The 27,920-nt window shown below is 38.8% G+C and overlaps 1 protein-coding gene across 1 annotated transcript in view; it reads left to right on the forward strand.

Annotated features, from left to right (window-relative positions):
- Window positions 1-27,920, forward strand: part of LOC126299076 (protein Hook homolog 3-like) — a 197,136-nt gene that overhangs the window by 16,363 nt on the left and 152,853 nt on the right. Inside the window, exon 2 of the mRNA XM_049990746.1 lies at window positions 54-139. Coding sequence (XP_049846703.1) covers window positions 54-139 — 86 coding nt within the window. The remainder of the gene's footprint in view (window positions 1-53; window positions 140-27,920) is intronic.

The raw sequence follows: 27,920 nt of genomic DNA on the forward strand, positions 1-27,920 counted from the left end.
GTTTTAGCTTAAAAATTTCAAAGATTTAAGAAGTTGTTGTTTCTTGCCAACAGCTACAAACCTTCGATGTTGACGCACCACATTCAACAGTGGAAGAAGTCAGTGATGGTGTTGCAATGGCTCAAGCATTGGCACAGATGTAAGTATGAGTATCAGTTTCATAACCCCTCATTTTATTGTGTTGTTTACCAAATGACTCTTGTAGTTAACATTATTTCATGCAAATGCGCCAAAGGTAACCATTATATTACATCTGCATTAGGAAGAATTATTGATTTTAACTGACATATGCATTTCCCTTGACACATTTTTATCTGTGAACATGAAGGCAAATCTCAGGAGCTAGTATAGGGATGTTAATGTGGTTTTCACTGATAGCTAGACTCATTCACAAGGAAGGTTTGTGTGTATAATTTACAAAGTATGCTTTTTATGTGAGTACTATTCAGAAATGAAAAAAGTAGAAAAAAATAAAACAAATAAACTGTTCACAGCAATTTTATTTTTACATGAAAGCCTGTACTTTAATGTAGTTTTTACGTAATTCCCACAATATTGAGGCACTTATCATGTCCTGCAACAAGCTTTTGAATACCATCCTAACAGAAATCTGCTGTTCAATGAAGCAACAGTTGCATAAAGCACACATCTTGACACTTTAGACATCTCATCACATAATGTCAAAGTTGTAAAGTGTCTGATCTCTCTCACTTTTTCATCAACTTTCTGCACCAAATTGTCAGTAATGACTGAAGGTAGCCCACTTTGTTCCTCATCATGCACATTCGTATGGCCATCTTTGAAAGCTCTCAGCCATTACCATTCCATTTCATCACTCATAAATTTTCTCCATGCACTTCACTGATCTGATGATGAGTTTCTGTTACCAAAGCCTTCAGCACTAAGAAAATAAATCACAGCGTGTATTTCACAGTCAGTGGGCTTCTCAATCAAAGGAGGCATTTCAGATACTCACAAACAAACATAAACATGCAGAATATTGGTGGGAATTATGTAGAGAAATAGATTAAAATAAGAAATATCTACTTGTTTTATTTTTTATTTCAAAATGGTACTTAGTTAAAAAAAAAACACTCTTTGTCTTACTGCTACACAGACAAGTTATCCAGTCATAAATACATAATGATACTTGTGTGAAGCAGGGGCAAGTCAGTAGTTGTACATTATGAAAATAGGTGATTCCTTTTTTTTTACTTTTTGAAGAAAAGATATAGAAGACAAAGAGTACTATGCAAAAATCTTGAGATGTAGTTGGTGTTCAGTGTCTTTAGATCAATTTAAAATCAAAATGGCCTTCCAGATCTCACAATTTGTTAAATTCCACTGACTTACTTTTTATATCAAATAAAAAATGCCATAGATGTTGCTGTGTAAGCTCATCCTTTTTTTTTGTAGGTTTCTGAAAACCAACTGAGGTACTACAGGGAAAAGAAATTCGTGCATAGTCCATAAAATTATGATTCAGACCTTGTGCGACTCCATGTGACAGATCTAGCCATTAAGTCTGCAGCCAACCGGCATTTGTGTATTATTTACTGATGTTTGATGGAGAGCAAATTACAGGGATTATGAGAGCTCAGAGGACCATTGTCTTGTGATGTGTGTGAGGCCCAATAGCTTACTTGCATTGGTGTCAACATAAGGAAATGATTAAATATAGCAAGATTGTGGAAAACATTACAACCATGATAACAGAAGTGAGTGCCTGGTTGAGTATTACATATCAAGATATGCAGCTCTATATGAAGCAGCTGGCAACCAAATACAACACTGGTTAATCCAGCAACGTGTGTTTGTTGACCATGTCCCACTACAGTCATCCTGATGAAGGCTGCCTGCAATAGCAGCAGCCAAAATGTTGGTAGTATATCACACATGATGCGGTCACACCCCCAAAAGGATTTTATTGCAGTGGACAGCTGATGCCTGAGAGAAGCTCAGTTCATTTGATAAGCCACCATTTTTCTCCACTCTACCATTGGGCTTGTGTGCATTTGATACTGGGCATGTGTGGCTGTGGGGCCATTGTGAATAGTGGCAGTTATATGATATGGGAAATGTTTTCATGGCATGGACATGGATCTCTTGTACCTGTTGTGGAATGCATGGCTGTTTTCAGTGTTGCGATATCTGCATGTACCTGCTATATTCACAATCTTCAACTTATAGACATTTCCAATTTTAGATGGATCTTTCCAAACAAACTTTTTTTTAAGTTTTACCATTCAAAATGTAATAAATGTCTGATCTTACTGCATTTCGATTTGGTAATATGAAACAGTATTGTCTTAAGTTCCTCTGACCACATCAAGATTGCTCTCCATTGAGACTGAATTTTGTGACAATCAGGATTTTTGGAACAGTTGGAGAGTCACATCTACTTAAATTTATTAATGAAAAAATCTCTGTGTCCTAGTGCCCTGTGTAAATTAAGTTTGGAATAATAATCAGCCATTTGGCATCTATTTCTGGATAAAGGCCTTCTTTATTTTGTGTCCATTACTGCCATAATTACATCTTCCACTACAGCCTGTTCCCTGATACATTTGTTTATTTTCCTGCCTCCCCTGAAAATTCCCAACATAAATCTCTCCATTGATCACTGAGCAAATCTCAGTATTTGAAAGATTTTTGCATTGTAACTCCATCCCTCAGTGACATAAGTAAGAATTGGTGGTAACACACACTGATCATAAATTTTCCACTTGTGTCACATTGGTATGTGCTCACAAACTTGCTGTATTGAGTTTTTGCATTCATTATTGAAATTACTTGCACTAAGAAAAATTAAAGGGGGATCTGGGGTGGTCCCTTTTTTAAATAGCTTTTTGATGGTTTTCAGCCTTATCTTCAGGTGGGGACAGAGATTAACATTTCTATTTCTGCTTCTTGTGGCCAGTCATCTGCTTTGCTTTTTGTTTTGAAATTGTTCCATCAAGGTGCATTCTTGAGGGTATTAAGAAGGTATGATGCAGATGCACTAAGTTACTGACTGCATTAAGAAAGCGAAGTTGTCCAAAGAGTATATGGAACAAAGACGCAGTGCCTTGTGTGTCAAAGAATGTTGAATAATAACACAAAGATACAGATAACATGTCAAAGATTTATATCAACCCTATACACCAAATCAAAATTACAGATAATTTATACAGAGATGTTTTCATTATTATAGGGTTGTTAAATGAACAAAGTATTTTTTAAAGTCATAACATAGTTTTGACAAATTTAAATTATTGATGAGTCAATTTAATATATTTAATTTCTGTTATTATAGATGAAGATGCAGTAATAAGTTATTTTATATCATTTAGTACGCCACCAAAACTTTTCAAAAAGTGCATGAGTAGTGTCTTATCTGTGTTATTTAAATAGTCTACCTATGTTTTGTCTTGTGTATGAATGTTTCTATCTCAACTGGTTCATTTTCTGGCGTCTGTTCAGTTTATGTAGTATAACTACACTGAAGAGCCAAAGAAACTGGTACACCTGCCTAATGTCATGTAGAGCCCATGCGAGCACGTAGAAGTGCCGCAACATGATGTGGCATTGACTCTACTAATGCCTGAAGTTGTGCTGGAGGGAACTGACACCATGAACTCTGCAGGGCTGTCCATAAGTCTGTAACAGTACAAAGGAGTGGAGATCTCTTCTGAGCAGCACATTGCCACTACCACATGCTCAATAATGCTCATGTCTGGGAAGTTTGGTGGTCAGCAGAAGAGTTTAAGCCCATAAATGTGTTCCTGGAGCCCCTCTGTAGCAATTCTGGATGTTTGGGGTTTTGCATTGTCCTACTGCAGTGGCCCAAGTCCATCAGAATGCACAGTGGACATGAATGGATGCTGGTGATGCTTAGGTACGTATCACATGTCAGAGTCGTATCTATACGTATCGGGGGTCCCGTATCACTCCAGCTGCACTTGCCCCACACCATTACAGAGCCTCCACCAGCTTGAACAGTCCCCTGCTGTCATGGGGGGGGGGGGGGGGGTCCATGTATTCATGAGGTTGTCTCCATACCCGTACACATCCAACCAAGACTCATCTGACCAGTCATCAACTGTCCAATGTCAGTGTTGAGGGGCCCAGGCGAGATGTAAAGCTTTGTGTCGTGCAGTCATCAAGGGTACGTGGGTGGGCCTTCGGCTCCGAAAGCCCATATCAATGAGGTTTCATTTAATGATTCACATGCTGACTCTTATTGATGCCCAGCATTGAAATCTGCAGCAATTTATGGAAGGGTTGCACTTCCGTCACGTTGAACGATTCTCTTCAGTCATCATTCTTGCAGGATCTCTTTTCGGCCGCAGCAATGTTGGAGATTTGATGTTTTACTGGATTCCTGATATTCACGGTACGCTTGTGAAATGGTCATACGGAGATGCTGTGTCTCATTTTGTGCGCCGACTGTAACACCACATTCAAACTCACTTAAATCTTGGTAACTTGCCATTGTAGCAGCAGTAGCCGATTTAACAACTGTGCTAGACACCTGTCTTATATAGGCGTTGCCGACCGCAGTGCCGTGTTCTGACAGTTTGCATATCTCTGAATTTGATACACATGCCTATACCAGTTTCTCTAGTGCTTCAGTGTAGACTGTTATCTGTGTTGTCAAATGGATGCCTTGTGCCATGAATGTGAGTAGCTGTTGTGCATTTAATGGGGTGTTGTGTGTAAATGGATTGATATGTTCTTTGAATGTAGTCTTGAAGCTTCAGCCTTTCTGCCCAACAGGTACTCATTACACTTAAATTCGCGGATGCCACAGTTGCAAGATTTGTCTGTGCTTGTTATTGTCTTGTGTGGTGGTCTATTACAAAACATATTATTGGCAGCGAAATCAGTTCTTACATTATATGGTCTAAATACATTAGCAATTCTGTGAAATGGCGCAAAAATCTAGAATTCAGACTCTTCTGAAATCTGCTTGTTTGTTGTTCTTATTTTTGTTTTTGCTGGCACAGACCTGACAGTTCCGTACCATACGTTTGATGGCAGAATCAACACTGGGCCAATAAATGTGACACCACAATAGTGTCTTTGTTTTGCACATACCACAATGAACTGTGGGCAGGGGAGTAGTAGGAGTGGGATCACAACTCAACATTGAGAGTCATCTGTGGCTAATAAGGGGTACTGTCAGCTATGTTAATTGAATATCACATAGAAAAAAGATCTGCCATGCTGGATCTCTTCTCTTAAGTAAATGCCAGCCTTGCTGCACAGCAGACAGCACCTTGTGAAGCAGCTGGTTGTGGCCCATTTTTGCCACTACCACATGCCATGATTGGTAATTTGTTGAGGGTGTGTTGATGGTTAGTGTCCAAGGCAAAAACAATGTCTTGTACCTTTCAAATTCTGTATCTGGTCCACAAGGCAGGAGCAAAAGAACATTCATGTTTGTATGCTGTGTGGTAGACTGATAGTGAATTTTGTAATTGTAATTACTAAGAAACAATGCCCTCTATTTCAGGCATTGCAGTGTCTTATCAAGAAACTTTAGAGTGGGGACCAAACAATAAAACTAGAGGCTAATGATCGATGATCAGATAAAACTTTCGCCTCTACAGATAAACATCAATTTTATTGACATACCTGATTACCATCTCCTCTTTCTTAGTTAGCAACTAGTTTTGATGGCCTGCAGTTAATGTTGTGGTTGGAGACACAGTAGGTTGTTGTTACATGTTGTTGTCATATCTGTCAATAATACTCCGCCAGCACTGAAATCCGAGTTGTTGGTAGTTAGTGTAAGGCATTTGTCTGTGGTGCTCATGCTTCTGTTTTCACAAATTTAACTCCCATTCTTTTTAGATTATTGATTGAATGAGAGTTTTAACGGCCCCCATCATAAACGTTGTATAATAATTAACTTTGCGTAGAATGACTACAAGACTTTTAAGTTCTTAGGACTGGCAAGTTGATTTATTGCGCCTACATGGTCCTGTGAGATTCAGTATTTTATACTTGGTTCAAAAAAACTAAACTTATTGAACGGGCAATGCAGACCATAGGCTTGAAGCTTCTCAACTAATGTCTATATTTTTTAAATGCTGCTGCTGTCCCCCGTTAACAAACAAACATACTCGAACTTTTCGACTCTGTATGTGCAGAACAGGGAATCAGTGATCATAAGGCCGTTGCAGCATCCCTGAATATGGAAGTTAATAGGAATATAAAAAAAGGGAGGAAGGTTTATCTGTTTATCAAGAGTAATAGAAGGCAGATTTTAGACTACCTAACAGATCAAAACGAAAATTTCTGTTCCGACACTGACAATGTTGAGTGTTTATGGAAAAAGTTCAAGGCAATCGTAAAATGCGTTTTAGACAGGTACGTGCCAAGTAAAACTCTGAGGGGTGGGAAAAACCCACCATGGTTCATTAACAGAGTTAGGAAACTACTGCGAAAGCAAAGAGAGCATCGCTCCAAGTTTACACGCAGCCAAAACCTCTCAGACAGACAGAAGCTAAACGATGTCAAAGCTAGTGTAAGGAGGGCTATGCGTGAAGCGTTCAGTGAATTCGAAAGTAAAATTCTATGTACCGACTTGATAGAAAATCCTAGGAAGTTCTGGTATTACGTTAAATCAGTAAGTGGCTCGAAACAGCATATCCAGACACTCCGGGATGATGGCATTCAAAAAAAAGAATGACACGCGTAAAGCTGAAATACTAAACTCCTTTTTTCAAAAGCTGTTTCACAGAGGAAGACCGCACTGCAGTTCCTTCTCTAAATCCTTGCACGAACGAAAAAATGGCTGACATCGAAATAAGTGTACAAAGAATAGAAAAGCAACTGGAATCACTCAACAGAGGAAAGTTCACTGGACCTGACGGGATACCAATTCGTTTCTACACAGAGTACGCGAAAGAACTTGCCCCCCTTCTAACAGCCTTGTACCGCAAGTCACTAGAGGAACGGAAGGTTCCAAATGATTGGAAAAGAGCACAGGTAGTGCCAGTCTTCAAAAAGGGTCCTCGAGCAGATGCGCAAAACTATAGACCTATATCTCTGACATTGATTTGTTGTAGAATTTTAGAACATGCTTTTTGCTTGAGTATCATGTCGTTTTTGGAAACCCAGAATCTACTTTGTAGGAATCAACATGGATTCCGGAAAGAGCGACCGTGTGAGACCCAACTCGCTTTATTTGTTCATGAGACCCAGAAAATATTAGATACAGGCTCCGAGGTAGATGCTATTTTTCTTGACTTCCGGAAGGCGTTCCATACAGTTCCGCACTGTCGCCTGATAAACAAAGTAAGAGCCTACGGAATATCAGACCAGCTGTGTGGCTGGATTGAAGAGTTTTTAGCAAACAGAACACAGCATGTTGTTATCAATGGAGAGACGTCTACAGACGTTAAAGTAACCTCTGGCGTGCCACAGGGGAGTGTTATGGGACCATTGCTTTTCACAATATATATATAAATGACCTAGTAGGTAGTGTCAGAAGTTCCATGCGGCTTTTTGCGGATGATGCTGTAGTATACAGAGAAGTTGCAGCATTAGAAAATTGTAGCAAAATGCAGGAAGATCTGCAGCGGATAGGCACTTGGTGTAGGGAATGGCAACTGACCCTTAACATAGACAAATGTAATGTATTGCGAATACATAGAAGGAAGGATCCTTTATTGCACGATTATATGATAGCGGAACAAACACTGGTAGCAGTTACTTCTGTAAAATTACTGGGAGTATGCGTGCGGAACGATTTGAAGTGGAATGATCATATCAAATTAATTGTTGGTAAGGCGGGTACCAGGTTGAGATTCATTGGGAGAGCCCTTAGAAAATGTAGTCCATCAACAAAGGAGGTGGCTTACAAAACACTCGTTCGACCTATACTTGAGTATTGCTCATCAGTGTGAGATCCGTACCAGATCGGGTTGACAGAGGAGATAGAGAAGATCCAAAGAAGAGCAGCGCGTTTCGTCTCAGGGTTATTTGGTAACCATGATAGCGTTATGGAGATGTTTAACAAACTCAAGTGGCAGACTCTGCAAGAGAGGCGCTCTGTATCGTGGTGTAGCTTGCTCGCCAGGTTTCGAGAGGGTGCGTTTCTGGATGAGGTATCGAATATATTGCTTCCCCCTACTTATACCTCCCGAGGAGATCACAAATGTAAAATTAGAGAGATTCGAGCACGCATGGAGGCTTTCAGACAGTCGTTCTTCCCGCGAACCATACGTGACTGGAACAGGAAAGGGAGGTAATTACAGTGGCATGTAAAGTGCCCTCCGCCACACACCGTTGGGTGGCTTGCAGAGTATAAATGTAGATGTAGATGCATGTCATGTAAATTATTTTTACTAATGAAATACCATGAATCTGTGGTTCAAGGTACTTCTGAAATTTTTGCTAGCACCTGTTGTCCTAAATGGTAGTCTGTTATGTTGACACATGCTGAATGAGGTGTTAATCACTAAAATTGGCTTAATTGTAGTATTGAGAAGTAACCACAAACAGTGGACAGTGAAAAGTACTTTAGAAAGATTGTGGCCCCAACCAATTTAGCTAATAACTCCTCTGGTCTAGTAATTTGATACAAATCTGTTTGACTGCACTTGAACAGTAGATTTAAAATCAACACATGTTCTGATTGAAGTATCTAGTTCTGCTTTAACTTTACTGCACATGGTTAATGTTCTGATTGATCTGTTAGGCTGTATTTGTGACAACTATTTTCATTGCACACTGGTTTGAATGTACTGGAGATAGTAACTTTTAACTTATCTAGTTCTGCATTAACTTCATTGCACATGGCAAATGGCACTGTAAAACTTTGGTACTGCAGATTGCTTTAATGATACGTTTGCTTAAAAAACTATTGCACATCTAATGTAAGTTCAAACGGTTTCTTATACTGAGCACATATTGTATCGTGTTCTTTGTACAGAATTGCGATTGAAACCAGAGTTACTTGGTGTTGAATTTTTAAACCAAAATGCACAAAAGTGCCTAATCCAAAAATGTTAGTTGCTGTCCCACAATTTACTGCTGACAGTGGTAGCTGTCTGCATACATTTTTGTACTTAGCTTGGACTGAGATTTTGTGCAGCTCTTGATTGACAACTGCAGGCAAAGGCTGCTGGTGATTGATGTTGTTGGCCATCATCCATAGCAAACTTTCTGAGGTGACCTGGCTTTTAGCATGCAGGACATGTGACTTCACAGAGTAGGCAGTGACTTTTCTTATGCCTGGTGATAGTTAGGACATGTTGATGTAGATGTGGATGTAGATTTATTTGGGATTGCTTTTCTGGGCCTGAGGACAATGATGTGGGGGGAAACTTTTTTGTGTGCTTCTGTTCGCTTTGTAAAGGACAGCTATGAGCTAAGCATTTTTTTCTGTATGTATGTACTGACAATAGGGAGGATGAATTGCTCACTGCTGATCTAGCTACTGTATTCTTCAACCAATTACTCAGTAGTTCAATTGATGACAGTGATAAAAGTGTGATTAATTTATTGATAAAACATTTGGGGAAATATCATCACAGGAGGGAAATGAACCAAATGTGCATTTGGTGTGAGTCCCGTAGGAATTGTCTGCCAGTTGGAAGAGGCCATTCCATGAGCAATTAAGTGCACAGATTCCAGTCACTTGGAGCTCACTGGCACCAATGATGCCAGTTGCCTGGGTTCTGAGATTTTTTTTTATCAGTTCTGGAGATTTACAGAAGTGGTGAAGACAGCTAACCCCATTCGTAAGGTTTCTGCACAGCTGTTGATTTACAAGATCATTTCGAGGACTAATCGAGGCTGTCTGATGTGGAGCCAAGGGGAGGATCTGAACCAGAGGCTTTGCTGGTTCTGTGATGAGATTGACTGTACAGTACTTGACCTGTTCTATGCAGTGGAGACTAATAGACATACCACACACAGCAGAGACAGAGAAGAGGCATGCCAGAGAAGGAGAGCCTCCACAATTTATGTATAAAACGCATGTTTGACAGTCAGCTTCCTTTATTTTAAACCCAAATATTGACCAGTTTTAGTTGTGCGCCATCTTCAAGGATAAGGGTTAAAATGGTCTAAGCCACAACATTACATTTGTCATTACTTCAATAATGTGCAGAGCATCTCATGGACATCAGTATACAACACAGGACTTTTAGAAGCAAAAACGCTGAGGTGGACATGGTCCCACTGAGTACAAACCACCTTCTCTCACTTGCTCTGTGTAGGTGCAGAGGCACGAGTGAAGCATTTCTTATGACATAAAAATTCAAGGAATGTTAATGCTCTGTTCAGTGGCAGTTATCAGCTTTAAAAAGAGGACAATACTAAACCGATGAACAAATTATGTTTATGTTCATATTTTATTGTGAAGATCCAGTTGAAATAAATAAATAAAATAATAATAAAGTTAGTATACTACAATTCCTCTGTCACCTTTTTGACATTTATGGCATTAAGTTATTCCTTGTATAGTCCAAATGACTGGTATCATAAAGCGCTGAAAACTCAGTAGTGGCAGAGCACAGCCTGATGGAACAGGTGACACAAGCCAAGAATGCAGACGACAATTGTGACAGAGGCAGAGGAAAATGTGCTGCTCAGACAGAGCGATGGAGGGCTGCCCCACTTGGCTGCCTGCTGTGTGCATCAGCTGAATCCTTATGCAGTGCCTCATTGGAGTGTGTGCTTTATAAGTACCAGATCCCCTCTGCTCTGCCTCTGCCACATGCAGTGTGTGGCAAGCCATAAAGTTGTGTTTGATAAGCCAGGTGTGCACTATACTTGGTTGACTGATAATGTGTGGAATGTACAATTTTTTATATATAACTCTCTCAGAACAGGCCTGGGTAGGCTCAATGGTACAGACTGACCATTGTGTCATACTCAGCTGTTAGGCGTCACTGGATGCCATTAAGGAGGTGGATCAGTAAGTGCATCAATCTCCTGACTGTTGTCAGTTTTTGTGACCAATGCCGCTACTCCTCAGTCGAGTAGCTGCTCATTTAACCTCACAAGTGCTGAGTGCACCTCACTTGCCGACAGTGTTTGGAAAACCCGGACCCTGTGAGATCCCCTTGAGAGAGAGAGAGAGAGAGAGAGAGAGAGAGAGAGAGAGAGAGAAAGAACAGTATCAAATAAACAAATTATTTCAGCAGATCAGCTCTTAAATCCAGAGATTGAGAATCTCAAAATATTTGTTGTTGTTAGGCAGAGTATACACAGCAAAATCGCAGAGCTCACATCTCTCACAGAAATCAGTCACCCCCACTTTATACTAGGAACTGAGAGTTGGTTGAAACCTGAAGCAGAGATTAGGAATGTTTATCAGAAAGATAGCCTCCAGGAGGAGTGTTTATTGTGACAAACAAATCATTATTTTTAGTGAAGTCCCAACTGAATCTAACTGAACGAATATGACCAAACGTAACTGGGGTTGCTGGATGTAAATTAATAATCAGAAAATCACCAGATTTAGACACACTAGTTGTTGAATCATTCAATGGTAACCTAAATTTGATAGCACCTAAATACCATGAGCATATGCTAGTAGTGGATTGTGACTTTACCTAGTGCAGTATTGATTGGGAAAACTGCACATAAATTATCAGCATTATGGACAATCACTGTTTTGAAGTCCTAACTGAATGCACTTTTTGACAGCATCCTCGATCAACTAATCTGTCAACCTGTATGCAAAAGAAATATTTCGGAACTTGTAAGTGCAAATAGACCTGATCTTTTCGAGTGTGTCATGAATGAGAGGAGGATTAGCTACCATATGTTATTATAGGGGCAAGAGTCACCAGAGGCAAGATGGTCATCTAGAAAGCTATGAGAGGCTGGCTGAACAAAAAGACAATCACTATAACTTACTTAAATGAGTAACTTAGAGCATTTAGTTGAGATCTGACATACACAGAAAAGTTGTTAAAATGATTCAGGGAAATACAGCTCGCGGTTTAAAGGCACAAATGAAATGAGAGATCACTGTGCATCCATCTAAGTTTGAAAGTTCATGTGTCTTAGTGTGATATTACATCTTGGCATTTTGTGATCAATCTCACTGAGAAATCTTTGGATGATACTGCTTTATCTGTGATAGGGAAAGATTTCAGCTTCACACTGGCACTCAGTCATTTTCTGTTTGTTGATGTGTAAGTATTTTTAAATTACTTTGGGACTCTGCTGTGGAGGCTAGTAGAGAAGTGCACCGTATGTTGATTCCAGAATGTTCACTTTAATATGAGAGTCGTCCACAAAGTAAGTTCCGTTTGGTTATATAAAACAAATGTGTACAGATACGGAAGAAATATGTATTGTACAAAAGTCTACAACTGTTAAAATACTTTTCTACATAGCTTCCGAAATTTTGTAGGCACTTGTCATAGTGTGGCACTTCATAGAAGGTTGTGTATTCAACCATGTGGTAACATGTTCTTTCAGCTCGTCATCATCGTTGAAGTGTTGGCCACCAAGGACAGATTTTAAGTTTAAGAAGAGATGAAAGTAGCTAGGAGCAAGGTCTGGGCTGTACGGAGGATGATGAAACGCCATAAGAGTTGTTTGATCACGTTCACCGTGTGAGTTCAGGTATTATCGTGGAAAAAAAACCACCTTTTGACAGTAATCCTGAGTGCTTGTTGTGTATTGTGTGACGCAATTTCTTAATGGTCTCGCAATAACCATGTGCATTGATTGTTTGGCCTCGTGGTAAGAAATCAATCAGCAAAATGGCTTTTCTGTCCCCAAAAAAATGGTGCACATGACTTTTCAAGGGCTCAGGATTTGCTTAGGCGTAACCTTTGTTGGGGATTAAGTGAGCCTCCATTTCATTGATTGCCGTTTTGCTTCAATGGTGTCGTATGATACCAAGTTTCATCCCCCGTGACTATCCGAGAAAGAAAACCATCACCTTCCCCATTGTAGCATGTCAAAAACTGAAGTGCACTGTCCATCCGTTGTTTTTTGTGGCGTTCAGTAAGAATTTTGGGTACCCAACACGAGCAAAGTTTTTGAAATTTCAGTTTTTCAGTAACAATTTCATGAATTAGTGATCATGAGATATGCGGAACTTCCATAGCAAGGGCACTAAGTGTAAATTAGCAGTTGTGCTTAATCTTCTCTTCAATTGTGTGAAGCAGTTCATCAGTAACCACAGATGGGCGTCCACTTCGTTCATCATCATGCACTTGATCACGTCCTTCATTGAACAGTCTGACCCATCTTCTAACCATTGAATCACTCATAGCATTTTGTCCATAAACCTCACAGATTTGCTGATGAATTTCCTTTGGTTTAACTTTCTTTGCATTTATAAAATGAATCACAGAACTGATTTCACACGCTGCAGCATTTTCAGTTACGGCTGACGTTATAAAGAAGCACTACAAAGCACACCATTGGCAGCAGCGATCTGAAAATGGTGTACATGTCTTCTCCTTGAGTCAGAGTAACTGGCACGCATGCTCGGAACTGCGATCATAGGTCTGCCGCGGATAGAAATAGAAACAGAATTTACTTTGTGAACGACCCTCGTGTTATAGCAGCAGTATCATGGCAGTACATGTCACCATACAATCTTACTAGTGTATAGGCTTATACACCAGTAAGCTCATATGGTGACATGTAATGCCACGAGTTTGTTGGATTGTAACTTAACTGCTATGGCAATTTATAGCTGAAATATAGATATGAAAGAGTCATAAAAACTAATGAGATTGCAACTGATTGCTGTGTGCCTATCCTTCCTTATAGTGTATGGTTGCTGTGCGGAACAGTTCCTTATGGACTCCAAGTTGATACATAAGGAAGATGTTCCTCTGAGGTATATTGTCAGTAGTATAGATGCTCAGACTTATCATGTAGCAAAACACCTTCTACTCTGTTGAATCAACTAGGAGTTCAGTTTAAACATCACATTAGGAATTCAGCAAATTTCATACATCAATCAGGGTGACTGCATTTGAATCATTCTGATATTTTGTAAGTCTTGTTGTGGTCACTCTCTTCACTTCTGTTCCTCTTTCAGGTTCACTGTAGTTAATTGAGTTACGTTTGGTGTTCAACTAACTAACCTGTTTTGACATATGTTGACTTCATTTTACTTGTTATTCAGTTATTCACAATAGACATATGGTTTTGTGATGTGGAGCCCTTTGTCACATATCAAGCTAATCCTTTTCTGGAAGATTTCAATGAACATGCCCTGTAGGCAGCAGCATTGTGATATGCCTGCTGTTTTTTTTATATACAGGGTGTTCCATTTATCAGGACCACCCTAAATAACTGTTTGTCCAGATGCAAATTACAAAATGTTTCAAGCAAATGTTCTTTAGCTGTCAGTTGGACATCAACCAGCATGATTGCCTTCGTTGTAGCTTTGTTTTTTACAAACATATGAACAGTGGTATGACTTTTTTAAATGGCACCCTGTATTTTTTATTCAGTAATTCATTTCCTCTCCTAAAGACCTATTAAAAAATGTATCACAGTGTCCCATTCACTGAAACACAACATTATTAATTACATAACACAACATTGACTTTGAGCCGAGGATCACAAACTTGTCCATTTGCTGGAGTTGTCAGAAAACAAATGAAAACCAAGTAAAAACATAACACCAAATTGACTTTGACTGTCCTGTACCCTTGTCCAGGAATGGAACATTCAGAGATGCTCTAAGTGGTGACCCTGGACACTGATACACTGGTGCACTTGTTGAAGGAAAGAATTATTAACTGCTTCCAGTGTTGCCTGATGATGAGAATTACAAGCAAGCGTGATACATTCCTGCATGTCCTCTGGAGCTGTTGGACTACTGTGATAGACAATGTCTTTAATGCACCCCCAAAGAAAAAAGTCCAGAGGATTTAAATCGGAAGGCCTAGCAGCCCAAGTAACTGTTCCTCCTCAACCAATCCATCTGGCAGGATACCTTCAGCTCAGAAAACGACGTGCACACAAAGCATTATGTGTTGGACTTCCATCATGTTGATATCACATAAACATTCTGGTTCTTAGCAGCACTTGATCTAGAAGAGGAGTAAGAATTTGTCTGTGGAAGTTGGCATATGCTGTGCTGTTGAGACTACCACATGTTAACTCTCCATTGATGCTGACATTCCACCTATCTAAGCCATTGTGGGTTGTCGCTGGACCAATAATGCATGTTCCTTGTATTTACCTGTCCTTTGTTTGAGAAGGAACGTTCACCGGTAAATTGAACATTTGAGAAGAAGTTTGGGTTGGCGAGGATTTGCTGCTGTGCCCACTCACAGAACTGTACATAATTCTGGAAATCATTCCCATGCAATTCTTGATGTAGGTGTACATGGTAAGAATGGAACTGGTGGCGTGTAAGAATCCGATGTACACTGGTTTTAGGAATGCCAATCTCATGTTCAAGCTGTCGTGTGCTCACATGTGGATTGATAGCAGCGGAAGGGAGAACAGTAACTTTAGCAGCTTCGTCTGTGCGAGTGCTACGATGATTGCATTGTTGTGGGTTGAAACTTCCCATTTCCTGAAGCGTAAAACAATGATATATTGTCAGGATATCGCTCTCTGTACAGTTCCACTGCCTGTGTAGCATTTCGCCTACCTTCAACAACAACAACAATAAAAGAAACATTAGGTCAACACAGTTTGTAGGAAGGACAGCCTTTACTGTATGCCTACTCTACGCAACAGTATTTAAAAGGACTAAACTACTGTACTAAATGTACCCGTAGATAAGAAAACAGTTTTGCAATTACTGTTCTGCTAACTTACATACCCCATAGATGAGTAGCATTTCTACCTTCTCTTCATTGGTGTAAATTCTGCTCATACAACTCTTCAACTGATGATGGTTGACAGAATGACAGGTGTGCATTCTACTTATGTTGACATTTGTCCTCTGTAATATCAGCACATGGACGTGTTCGATTACCCTGGGTACCTGCACCAAGCCCTGGGAGCGTCAATGTCAGTGTTGTGTTATGTAATTAATAATGTTGTGTTTCAGGGAATTGTACACTGTGATACATTTTTGAATAGGTCTGTAGGAGAGGAAATGAATTACCAAATAAAAAATACAGGGTGTCATTTAAAAAAGTCATACTGCTGTTCATATCTTTGTAAAAAAGAAAGCTACAACGAAGGCAATCATGCTAATTGATGTTCCCCTGATGGGTAAAGAACATTTGCGTGAAACATTTTATAATTTGCATCTGGACAAACAGTTATTTAGGGTGTGATTCTTGAGTTTCTCCCGGCGTATTTGATAATCAAAATATCCACGGGTGTACTGCCGGTCTGATGATGGCGACATGTTTGATCGCCGAAATATTGTGCCCGTTGGACACTATAGACCGGTAGTACACCCGTGGATATTTTGAGTTATTTAGGGTGGTCAAGATAAATGGGACACCCTGTATATGACACTTTCATTAGTTGGCCTCATGGTTGTGAGTGTTTGCATAAATATTTAGGACATCTTAATTCTTCAATTCATCCAAATAATCAGTTCACTGTGGAGGACCGAGCGAGATGGCGCACTGGTTAGCATACTGGACTCGCATTCGGGAGGATGGCAGTTTAATCCCGCGTCTGGCCATCCTGATTTAGGTTTTCCGTGATTTCCCTAAATTGCTCCAGGCAAATGCTGAGATGGTTCCTTTGAAAAGGCATGGCCGACTTCCTTCCCTGTCCTTCTCTAATCCAATGAGACCGATGACCTTGCTATTTTATCTCTTCCCCCAAACAACCCAACTCAACCCAACCCACTATGGAGGTTAAAAAGATGGTTGCGCTGCCACAGACCACCATACTCTCATTTGTCATCTAGCTGATGTTTACAGCAAGCTCTCTTGTGTATCTATTAACGATGGTCTTGTGCGACATGGTTTTCTCCTGGACTGTAGTTTGGACTTTTTTGTTACCTACTGTTGACATTTGGCTAGCCCACATAATTGTTTGTCTGTCTGATGCTGTACTGTTTCCACACACTGCTCAACTAACAGTTGTGCTTTCAGCAAACGAAATGACTGTGTATGGATAGACCCAGAGTGTCGTTTGTATTTATGTGCTTCCTAGTCTACCTGCACTAATATGTGAGCCATTCAAACATGCTGATTACTGTATTGAACAAGAGGTAGCCACATCCAGAAGTCTGTTGTTTTGTCTGTTTCCAGAAGAGTCAGGAAATGAAACTTTCTATGAATTGTAAGACTCAGATTTAATGAAATCTGTGTTTTCAAGAAGCAGACATGCAACAGGGACATGCTTCTTGAAAGCTAACTCTCACTAATTTGTACCTTCAGGACTGTTAACACTAATTTGTACTTTCAGTTGACAGTTGTCATAGTTTGGCTCAGCGTGAAGGGTACTTTGCTTCTTTGTTCTTAGGGCACTTGTCATCTCAGATCTCAAAAGTTTGTCAGCTCAAGTACCTCACTTTGAGGTTACTTTGTGATAAAATGGGTATAGTGAGAGACAGATCAAATGCACATTGCATTATCAGTCAAAACGGAATCAAGTGAGTGATGAGAATAAGTAGATGATGCAAAAATCGACAACTTGTCTGCTTTACACAGGTAGGATTTCCAGTAGAACTGATTGTATCCTGAGAATGTGTGATGTGAAGTGCCTTTAAGAGTAGGGCCCTTTTAGTATCTGTAGAGGATGGTCTTGACTTATGTAAGACGATTGTATGCAGTATACTCAGCAGTTGCAGCATGTTATGCATCAGTCAGACCATTAGGACTACGGAGGACTGGAGTAAAGAGCATAAGGCTCACACACACAACAGTCAGGCAGATCTACATTTTCAGAACATTGGCTTGGTACTGATCATATGATGTCAAGCAAACTGTTGACACTGAACTAGCAAGTGACATCATAAAGAGAAATGGAGGTGTTTGCTTAAATTCTGGATGGAATCCTGCTCTCTCTCTCTGGTCATACAACAGAGGGACAAAATTGGCACTACTTGCTCGCTTGCTGTTGGTTAATATGTCCCTACTGATAACAGATGGTGTTGCTCATGTTTGGTAATAGTAATAATAATGTCATATAGCTTAATGGGCTGGTGCAAGTCTTTCAATTGGATGCCACATTGGTGAGCTGCGTTTTCCTAAGCCTGAGTGAATGACACATGCTTTATCCAGGCAGTCACTCCAGGTACAAACCAAGATGATGATTGTTGTGATGGGACAAGAACTGATGTATCCAACATGACAAGGCTGTTGGAAGTTATATTTGGTTGTGTGGTGGATTTAATTGTTTGTAGTGTGTGTTGACTTTCTGCATGTCTGCAGATCGTGGTCTCGCATTCGCATTCTCACTTCCCGAGCGCTGGGTCCCGGCTTCAATTCCCGGCGGGGTCAGGGATTTTCACCTTCTTTGAGATGACAGGGTGTTTGTGTTGTCCTCATAATTTCATCATCATTCATGAAAGTGACTAGATGGGGCTGAGCAAAGGTTGGGAATTTTTATGGGCGCTGATAACTGTGCAGTTGAGTCCCCCACAAACCAATCATCGTCATCATCATCATCATCGTCATCATCTTCTTCTTCTTTTTGCATACACCATATTTTGATTTCCTAGTTGGTGCAGTCCTGACCACTGAGGGTTTAAAGTGCTATCAACAATGATCTCTTGCTTCATTTGTGCCTTGAAAATGATGAGGCATTCAGCTGGCAAATATTGGTAGTTACCCAGCTGCATTCATGGAAGTTATTAAATAATTTAGTATGTCATGAGACGCTCAAGTTCAACAAAAGAGTTGTGATTAAGACTGGAAGACATTATCAACTATGTTCTGAACAAGAATGTACCAAATAAAGTAATAAGAGATGTAAAGATCCAACATGGTACCATTTGAAGAATGTTGTGAAAACTGGGACTACTACACTTATACTACAAAAGATACTGCAGGGATAATGAGAAAACTTAGTAGCAAGTCATGCATCCATAAGAGGAGCCATTTGTTAGCCATTTAATAATTTCCACAGTTAGATCTTAGCAAAAGAGCTATCAAAAAAATCCAAGGAGGCTCTGGTCATAAACAAAGCCAGTGAATGGGTCCAAACCTTACATTCAATCTCTTGTAGAACCATCTGATGTTGAAAGTGAAGCCAGCAGACAGACAACATAACTATTAAATACTGAATTTAAAAGTGCATTTCAGTATGAGGATACTGCCGTACCAATGTTTGACCACCAGACAGACTCACAAATGAGAGGTATTAACACAACCAGTATTGAAAATCTGTTAACTACTTGAAAAAGTCCACAGGCCTGGACAAAATTCCAGTTTTACATCGACTATGCTGCAGGATTAACTCCTTTCCCATCTCATATTTATTGAGAATCTCTTTTTCAGTGTATAGTCCCATGTGACTGGAAAAGAGCAAAGGTCACTTCCATTTACAAAAAGAATAAAAGATTAGGTGCACAGAATTACACATCAATATCACTGATATCTAAGCTCAAACAGTATGACATTTCTGAAGGAAAACAAGCTTCCATCAAAGAATCAGCACAGATTCAGCAAAAAGCCATTGTGTGAAAAACAAGTTGCTTTATTCATACACACCGTGTGAGATGGTACAGTGGTTAGCACACTGGACTCGCATTCGTGAGGATGGCAGTTCAAATCCACCTCCAGCCATCCAGATATAGGTTTTCTACGATTTCTCTGAATTTCTCTAGGCAGATGCTGGGATGATTCCTTTAAAAGGGCATGGCTAGTTTTCTTTCCTGTCCTTAACAAAAAACAGTCTGAGCTTGTGCTCAGACTCTAATGACCTCGTTGTTGACACAACATGAAACCCTTATCTACCTTCATTTTATTTGTACACAGCATCTTCCGAAGAATAGATGCAACTGAACAAATAGATTGTGTCTTTTTATATTTTTCAAAGGCTTTAGATACTATACCACATCATCAACTACTAACCAAGATACGATCATACAGATTATTTTAATATGTGATTGGCTCGATAAATAATTGAATAACGGGACCCAGTATATTATAGTGAATGGCAGATGTTTTACAGAAATAAAAGTAACATTGGGTGTGTCCCAAGGAAGTGTAAGAAGACTTAATGTCCTCACTATACATAAAATACAAGGTGTACATAAAGTCTGGGAACATTTTTCAATTATTTATTGCACAAGAACTAAACACTGTACAGATGTCATACATGTTGCAGTTCGAAAAGAAACTTTGAAAGTTTATTTTACAAACATTCGATATGTGAACCATGAGTGACCCGACAGATGTCAATACTGTTATCGTTTTCTTGCCATACCCATCCCAGCATATGGCATCGCCGACTGTGCCAGTCGCTTCCCATATTCTCTCCCAGAGCTCTGCTACATCACATGGTAGAGGTGGTACATACACCAGGTCTTTAATGTGTACCCACAGAAAAAAGTCACACAAAGTGAGATTTGGTGATTGGGGAGCCCATTTCATGAAACATTTCGAACACCAACACACAGAAAGCTGGCTCTGCACCTGAACTTGCCATGTTTGTGACTAGCGCTGACTGTCGTCAAATTACCATATTATGCTGTGGCGGAAAACATGGAAAAAAAACTTTCTGGCTTTCTCTTCAAAATGGCATATGTGTGATATCTGTACAATGTTTGGTTCTTGTGCAATAAATAATTGGATGTGTTCCCAGACTTTATGTACACCCTGTATTTATTGATAGTATCAGGAGCACTACAAGATTTTTTGCTGACAATGATGTTGTCTCTGTAAAAGTATAATCATTTAATGGCCACAAGGAAATGTAGAATGACTTGCATAAAACTTCTGTTTGGTATAATGAGTGACAGCTTTTTTTAAAATGTGGATAAATGCCTATAACAAAGAGAAAGAACTTGACCGTATATATGATTACAAGATTAGTGGAGAACATCTTGAGCATGTCACAATGTATAAGTAATACTATGTATAAGAAGTGGTATAAAATGGGATGATCACATGAAAGCAATATTAGTGAAGGTGAATGGAAGACTTGGGTTTGTTGAAAAGGTTATAGAAAAATACAATGCATTTGTAAAGGAATTTGCATACAAGATACTAGTGCTCAAATTCTAGACTATTGTTCCAGTGTTTAAAGTCTGTATCAAATAGGTCTTACAATAGACTTTTTTCATTTTTTTTAAATTGAAATATTGTCAGTTTCAATATTGCGACCTTTGTCAATGTTTGTATAATAATTAATTACTTCATGATCACTTAGACATATAAAAAATATTCCCATTGTTGGTTTCAGCAAGTAGTTGCCATCCTCGGATGTGCTTCATCCACTAAAAAGTGTCATACAGATACATAAAAACAATGTAGTTTCTTTTGTTGTGTGACAGTATGATATACATTCACTGAAATGTTAAATGACTTCATTGTGTTCAAAGTGCCTATGTGTGTTGCTTTTTATATATATCTGTATGAAACCTTTTAGTGGATTAAGCAAATGGTATCTACTTGCAGAAACTGGTAATGTGAATACTTTTTATATATCCAAGTGATCCTGACGTAATAAATTATTATACAAACAATAAACAGCACACAAATTCAGACATACACTGCCATGATTTTAACAGGTCGTTACAGCCTATACAGAAATGTATCAGAAATACTTAGGGGATAGAAATGAGAATCCTTGGGAAACAAAGAAATAAGTTTTGTGCTGCTGCCATCATACATTCACATAGGGGTCATGAGAATATGATGAAGGAGATCTGTGTGTGTTCAGAGGCACATTGACAGTAATTTTTTCCCTGCTCAATATGTGAGTGATGATTGTATCGAAAATTAATAGTATTTGTGTGTAGTATCCTCCACTATGCATCATACAGGGGCTTTAAGAGTGTATATGTATATGTAGATTCAACACTAATGTCAAGCATAGCCTGTGCTGTTATTTTGTGAGCTTTATCAGTTTTTAAAACCTCAGTTAATGTTGGATCAGAAGACATTAATGATGTTACACGGACTTTCTTGTTCAGAGCTCGACATTCGATAATGTCTCGGATTAAAGATTCAGAATTAGATGTGTTGCACATGAAAAATCACTTTTGAATTCTAAGCTCTGAAAATCTACAGTCCTTGCTGTGTATATTTGCATACACTGCTTAAGACAATGATTTAACTTCATCCTAATTGTTATCATATAGGTTTGGTGATTATAGTAGTCAGTCAGCAAACCACAAATTTCAGAAAATGTGATCTACTGGGGTTGGAGAGTGATCATAATTTCTGTACTCTTTTGAGCAATTTACTACTAGATGACAGTTAGAATGCAATCTTACTGTCAGGGGTACTTATATTGCTTGCCTTGCAATGAAGAAGGAAACAATGTAAGTAGACTAGACCTCTCAGTCTTTGTATTTCTTTTTTGTTCATAACAAGAAAATGGCAGAGATGGACATGATGCTACTACTGCAGGCTGTTGTTATTGTTCTGACAGTTGTAATATCTGCTGTTACTGTTTGCTGGGTAAATGCTGCAGCTTTGCAGTTCCAACTGCTGCTTTCACAACTTAGGAAACTCAGGATTCATGCTAAACACTAGCTAGTCACATGGAGAGAAATGTTCTTATTTCCATTTTTCTGTTATACTTGAGAGTGGGTAGAAACAAAGTTTGTGATCCCTTGCACAGATGGTGGTGCAGAGACTAATGGAATGAATAGACATTTCCATGTGGTCTGTAAGTACAGAGTTCATGTTGTGAATGGCTGATCAAGAGCAAAGTGCAGAATACAGCAGAGATTGTTATAAAGTGTCATAAATTTGTGCAGTTATTAGTCCAAATCAGAAACAGTACACACGCATGGTTGAACTCTGACTAACTGTATGTTGCGATAAACATTCCTTCATAGAATGTGAGAGAGCAGATGTGATTCTGCTGGCTATTGCATTTATTCATGGTTTCACACCAGTGACCACATCCATCTCAAATGTTGGTTGCTCCCTCAACAGCACCATGCTGTCTGAACAGTAAGTGTATCTATGATTTTTTCAAACCTAGTGCTGAACTTGGGCAGGTTACAGAGGATTTAGGTTCACTATGTAAAGGTTTTACTAAGGAAGACACCGTGGTTATTGTGGGTGGGCCGGGCAACAGTATTGACAGAGATCCGGGGTACAGCATAAAGTGTGACCTGGCAAAGATTGCATCGGCATCGAATCATACCAGTGTTGGGTTTGTGTCGGTTCTGGAGCGCCACGACCGACCTCATTTGACCTCTTCTGTTAGGAGAGTTAATTTGGAGTTGGAACGGCTACTTGGATCTGGTGCAGGGTCACACATTGGTGTGGTTCCTGTTGATTCACTCTGTAGGTGGGACTATACTAGACATGGCCTACACCTCAACAGGAAAGGGAAGGGTAAACTGGCTGGGCTGATAGCAGGAAATTTAAAGGGGGGAGGAACTACATCTCATGGTGGAAACTCTTTTTTAGTGTAAGATCAGTGTCCAGTGGGAAACTCAGCCAGGCAAGTACTAAAGATGTTAAAAAAGTTCAAGATACTCACAAAAGTAAAGTGAAAAATAATGTTAGTATATTTCATCAAAATATTGGGGGATTGAAGAATAAAAGTACTAAAGATGTTAAAAAAGTTCAAGATACTCACAAAAGTAAAGTGAAAAATACTGTTAGTATATTTCATCACATTGTCACTGATATGCAAAAGGTTAGCATCAATGGGTACAAATTAGCTGCACATGTAAGTAGAGATAATATGATGAGAGGAGGAGTTGCCATATATGTCAAAAGCTTCCACAGTGCAAAAAATTTAGAAACTAAAAAATTTTGTGTAGAGCAACATATGGAAGCATGTGCCACTGAACTTAAACTAAAGGATGGCACTTTCATAATTGTAACAGTGTATAGGTCCCCCTCAGGGAATTTCCAGCTATTTCTGGAAAACTTGGATGCTTTGTTGTGCTATCTGTCAGACAGGGGGAAGCAAATTATCATTTGTGGGGATTTCAATGTTGATTCCCTGAAAGAGTGTAATAGGAAGAATGACCTTTTAGTATTACTCAGTTCTTTCAATTTGAGCTCCGTCATTGATTTTCCTACTCGGATAACAAAGAACAGCAGTACATTGATAGATAACTTTTTTATAGACCAAGATAAGTTTAAGGACATAAATGCTTATCCTGTTGAGAATGGTCTTTCAGATCATAGTGCACAGCTTGTTACAGTACATGACATAGCTCCATGCAGTATAATAAATCAGACTTTCAAAGCAGTGCGTTCAATTAACAATATAAATATTGCAAACTTTAGGGAAAGCCTACAGCAGCTAGACTGGGATGAAGTGTATAAGGAACCCGATGCAAACTTGAAATATAACTTATTTCACAATACATTTTTAAGGGTATTTGAAAATTGTTTTCCCAAGAAAATAGTTAAACATAATTCCAAGAAAACATGTAAAAAACCTTGGCTAACTAAAGGAATAAGAATATCTTGCAACCACAAAAGAGAACTGTATCTAACAGCAAGATGGAGTACTGACCCCGAAATTGTTCAATATTATAAAAACTATTGTGCGGTACTAAGAAAAGTTATTAAAAAGTCCAGAAGCATGTGTATCATGTCTGAGATCAGTAACTCTGATAATAAAATTAAAGCAATTTGGAATATTATTGAAAGGGAAACAGGGCAACCAAGAGCACAGGAAGACTTTAGTGCAATAAAATTGAATGACAAGTGCACTAACAAACAATCAGAAATTGAAAATATTTTGAATAATCATTTTTTAAATGTTGTGGAGAAAATAGGATCTAGATCTTCACTAGAAGAGGCAAGGCTATTAATAGAAGAGGCCATACCTGCACAGTTTGAAACAGCTGTAATTCCACCAACCTCTCCCTCTGAAATCAGTAAAATAATAAACTCACTGAAAAGTAAAAGCTCTTACGGAATTGATGGCATTTCCAGCAAAGTACTTAAAGCTTGTTCCCCACAGATAAGTAGAATTCTCAGCCACGTATGTAATAGCTCTTTGGAGCAGGGTGTTTTCCCTGATAGACTGAAATATGCCATTGTAAAACCATTGCATAAAAAGGGGGATATGTCGGATGTCAACAACTACCGCCCAATCTCTCTTCTGACAGCTCTATCAAAAATTTTTGAGAAAGTAATGTATTCAAGAGTAGCCTCCCATATTTGTAAAAATAAAGTACTAACAAAATGTCAGTTTGGTTTTCAGAAAGGCTTTTCAACAGAAAATGCTATATATGCTTTCACTGATCAAATATTAAATGCTCTGAATAACCGGACATCACCCATTGGTATTTTTTGTGATCTCTCAAAGGCCTTTGATTGTGTAAATCATGGAATTCTTTTAGATAAGCTAAATCATTATGGTTTGAGTGGGGCAGTGCACAAATGGTTTAATTCATACTTAACTGGAAGAATGCAGAAAGTTGAAATAAGTGGTTCGTGTAATGTTAAAACAGCTGATTCCTCAAACTGGGGTGCTATCAAGCACGGGGTCCCACAGGGTTCGGTCTTAGGTCCTTTACTGTTCTTGATATACATTAATGACTTACCATTCCACATTGATGAAGATGCAAAGTTAGTTCTTTTTGCTGATGATACAAGTATAGTAATAACATCCAAAAACCAAGAACTAAGTGATGTAATTGTAAATGATGTTTTTCACAAAATTATTAAGTGGTTCTCAGCAAACGGACTCTCTTTAAATTTTGATAAAACACAGTATATACAGTTCCGTACAGTAAATGGCACAACTCCAGTAATAAATATAGAATTTGAACAGAAGTCTGTAGCTAAGGTAGAATTTTCAAAATTTTTAGGTGTGTCCATTGATGAGAGGTTAAACTGGAAGCAACACATTGATGGTCTGCTGAAACGTCTGAGTTCAGCTACGTATGCTATTAGGGTTATTGCAAATTTTGGTGATAAGAATCTCAGTAAATTAGCTTACTATGCCTACTTTCATTCACTGCTTTCGTATGGCATCATATTCTGGGGTAATTCATCGTTGAGTAGAAAAGTATTCATTGCACAAAAACGTGTAATCAGAATAATTGCTGGAGCCCACCCACGGTCATCCTGCAGACATCTATTTAAGGATCTAGGGATCCTCACAGTAACCTCACAGTATATATATTCCCTTATGAAATTTGTTGATAATAATCCAACCCAATTCAAAAGTAATAGCAGTGTGCATACCTATAACACCAGGAGAAAGGATGATCTTCACTATGCAGGGTTAAATCTGACTTTGGCACAGAAAGGGGTAAATTATGCTGCCACAAAAGTCTTTGGGCACCTACCAAACAGCATCAAAAGCCTGACAGATAGCCAACTAACATTTAAAAATAAATTAAAAGAATTTCTAGATGACAACTCCTTCTACTCATTGGCTGAATTTTTAGATATAAACTAAGTAAAAAAAAAAAAAAAAAAAAAAAAAAAAAAAAAAAAAAAAACTTAATCATTAGTGTCATGCAATATTTTGTGTAATGTAATTTCTTGTACAGACATCTTTTATTAACCTGACACGTTCCACATCATTACGAAGTGTCGTATTCATGATCTATGGAACAAGTATTAATCTAATCTAATCTAATCTAATTGCACATCAGTATTGATACCTGGGCTGGCTTGTTACTCTGCATCACTGTCATATATTTAAGAAATCTTATTACTACACATTACCAAATACTACTGTCTAATGCCATTGTGAACAGTATGGTTGCTGGCTCAGGATGGCAAATCAGTATTGACTGATTGCTACAGATAACTCTGATCCTAGCACCCCTTGTGAAAAGTGAAGTGTGTGCACCTGCTATTCAGTGTTAGTGTGGATTTTCAGCTCTTAATAACTGTCTAGATCAGTATTTTTATGTCACTAATGCCTGTACAGCTGTTCATTAATGTTGTTGTAACTTGACCACCCTTTTATTTACTTTTTTATTGGCACTTTTTGCGTTTTGCATGTGTTCTATCCCCTGAATTGCCTTTGGCATGTATTTTAGTTCCAATCTATTTGCATACTGACTATTGATGATAGCATGTGGCCCACTAATTGTGCTCAGATCTTCTGAAAACTCATCTTCATATTTCAATAATATACTAGCCCCTTCCTTTATGGTCTATCGGCCTAAACCCTAGATTTTTGCTACTATGTCATATTTTATCGGTCTGGAGTCTTCTCTGCCAGTCCAATGTTGCTTCCCATAGTAATTCCATTTGTTGATTTCTCTGTATCTTCATTAGCCTTATTTGGTTATGGTTCAATTGATTGTGGTAAAACTGTTTTGACTGTGTGACTACCTTGCCTTTAAACATGATGGTTTGCTGCAAATTCTCTTCACAGAGCCCTGCTTTCTCATTATGGAAGTCCATCTCAGCATTGTGTTAGGGAATACTTTATAGTATACATTCTGCACATTAATTAAGCACTATATATGTGTTCTCCTGCTTTCAAATCTAACAGCACCTGACAGATTTGCTGTTAGTGTCACATGCACACACAATCTTTTAATCACCAACTGGATTTGGGATGTTATCTTTTGGCTTCTATAGTTCATCATACAACTGCTTGAAAATGCCATATATTTCAATGTGCTGTATCTGTCTAATGCCTAGCTGTAACATTGCCATGTAAAAGCAGATGCTTTGCCTGTGAGCAGTGACCTTGGATTCATACAGATACACTGGACAAATATGTTTCATTGAGGGAGGGAAGATGAAGGTAGCTTGGCTTTGAGCTAATCCCATGTGCAAGCATTTAACCGGTCTCCTGTCTGCTCCATGTGCTGCATTTTCTTTTGAAGATGTGTGTAGCAGTAGTTGGTGCTATCATACTGTAAACTGATAAAGTGTGGTTTCTGGTTGGAGTGCAGGTAGCTACCATTATGAAATGAAAAATCAGGAGGC

The sequence above is a fragment of the Schistocerca gregaria genome, chromosome X, assembly GCF_023897955.1.
Source record: "Schistocerca gregaria isolate iqSchGreg1 chromosome X, iqSchGreg1.2, whole genome shotgun sequence".
Taxonomy (NCBI): domain Eukaryota; kingdom Metazoa; phylum Arthropoda; class Insecta; order Orthoptera; family Acrididae; genus Schistocerca; species Schistocerca gregaria.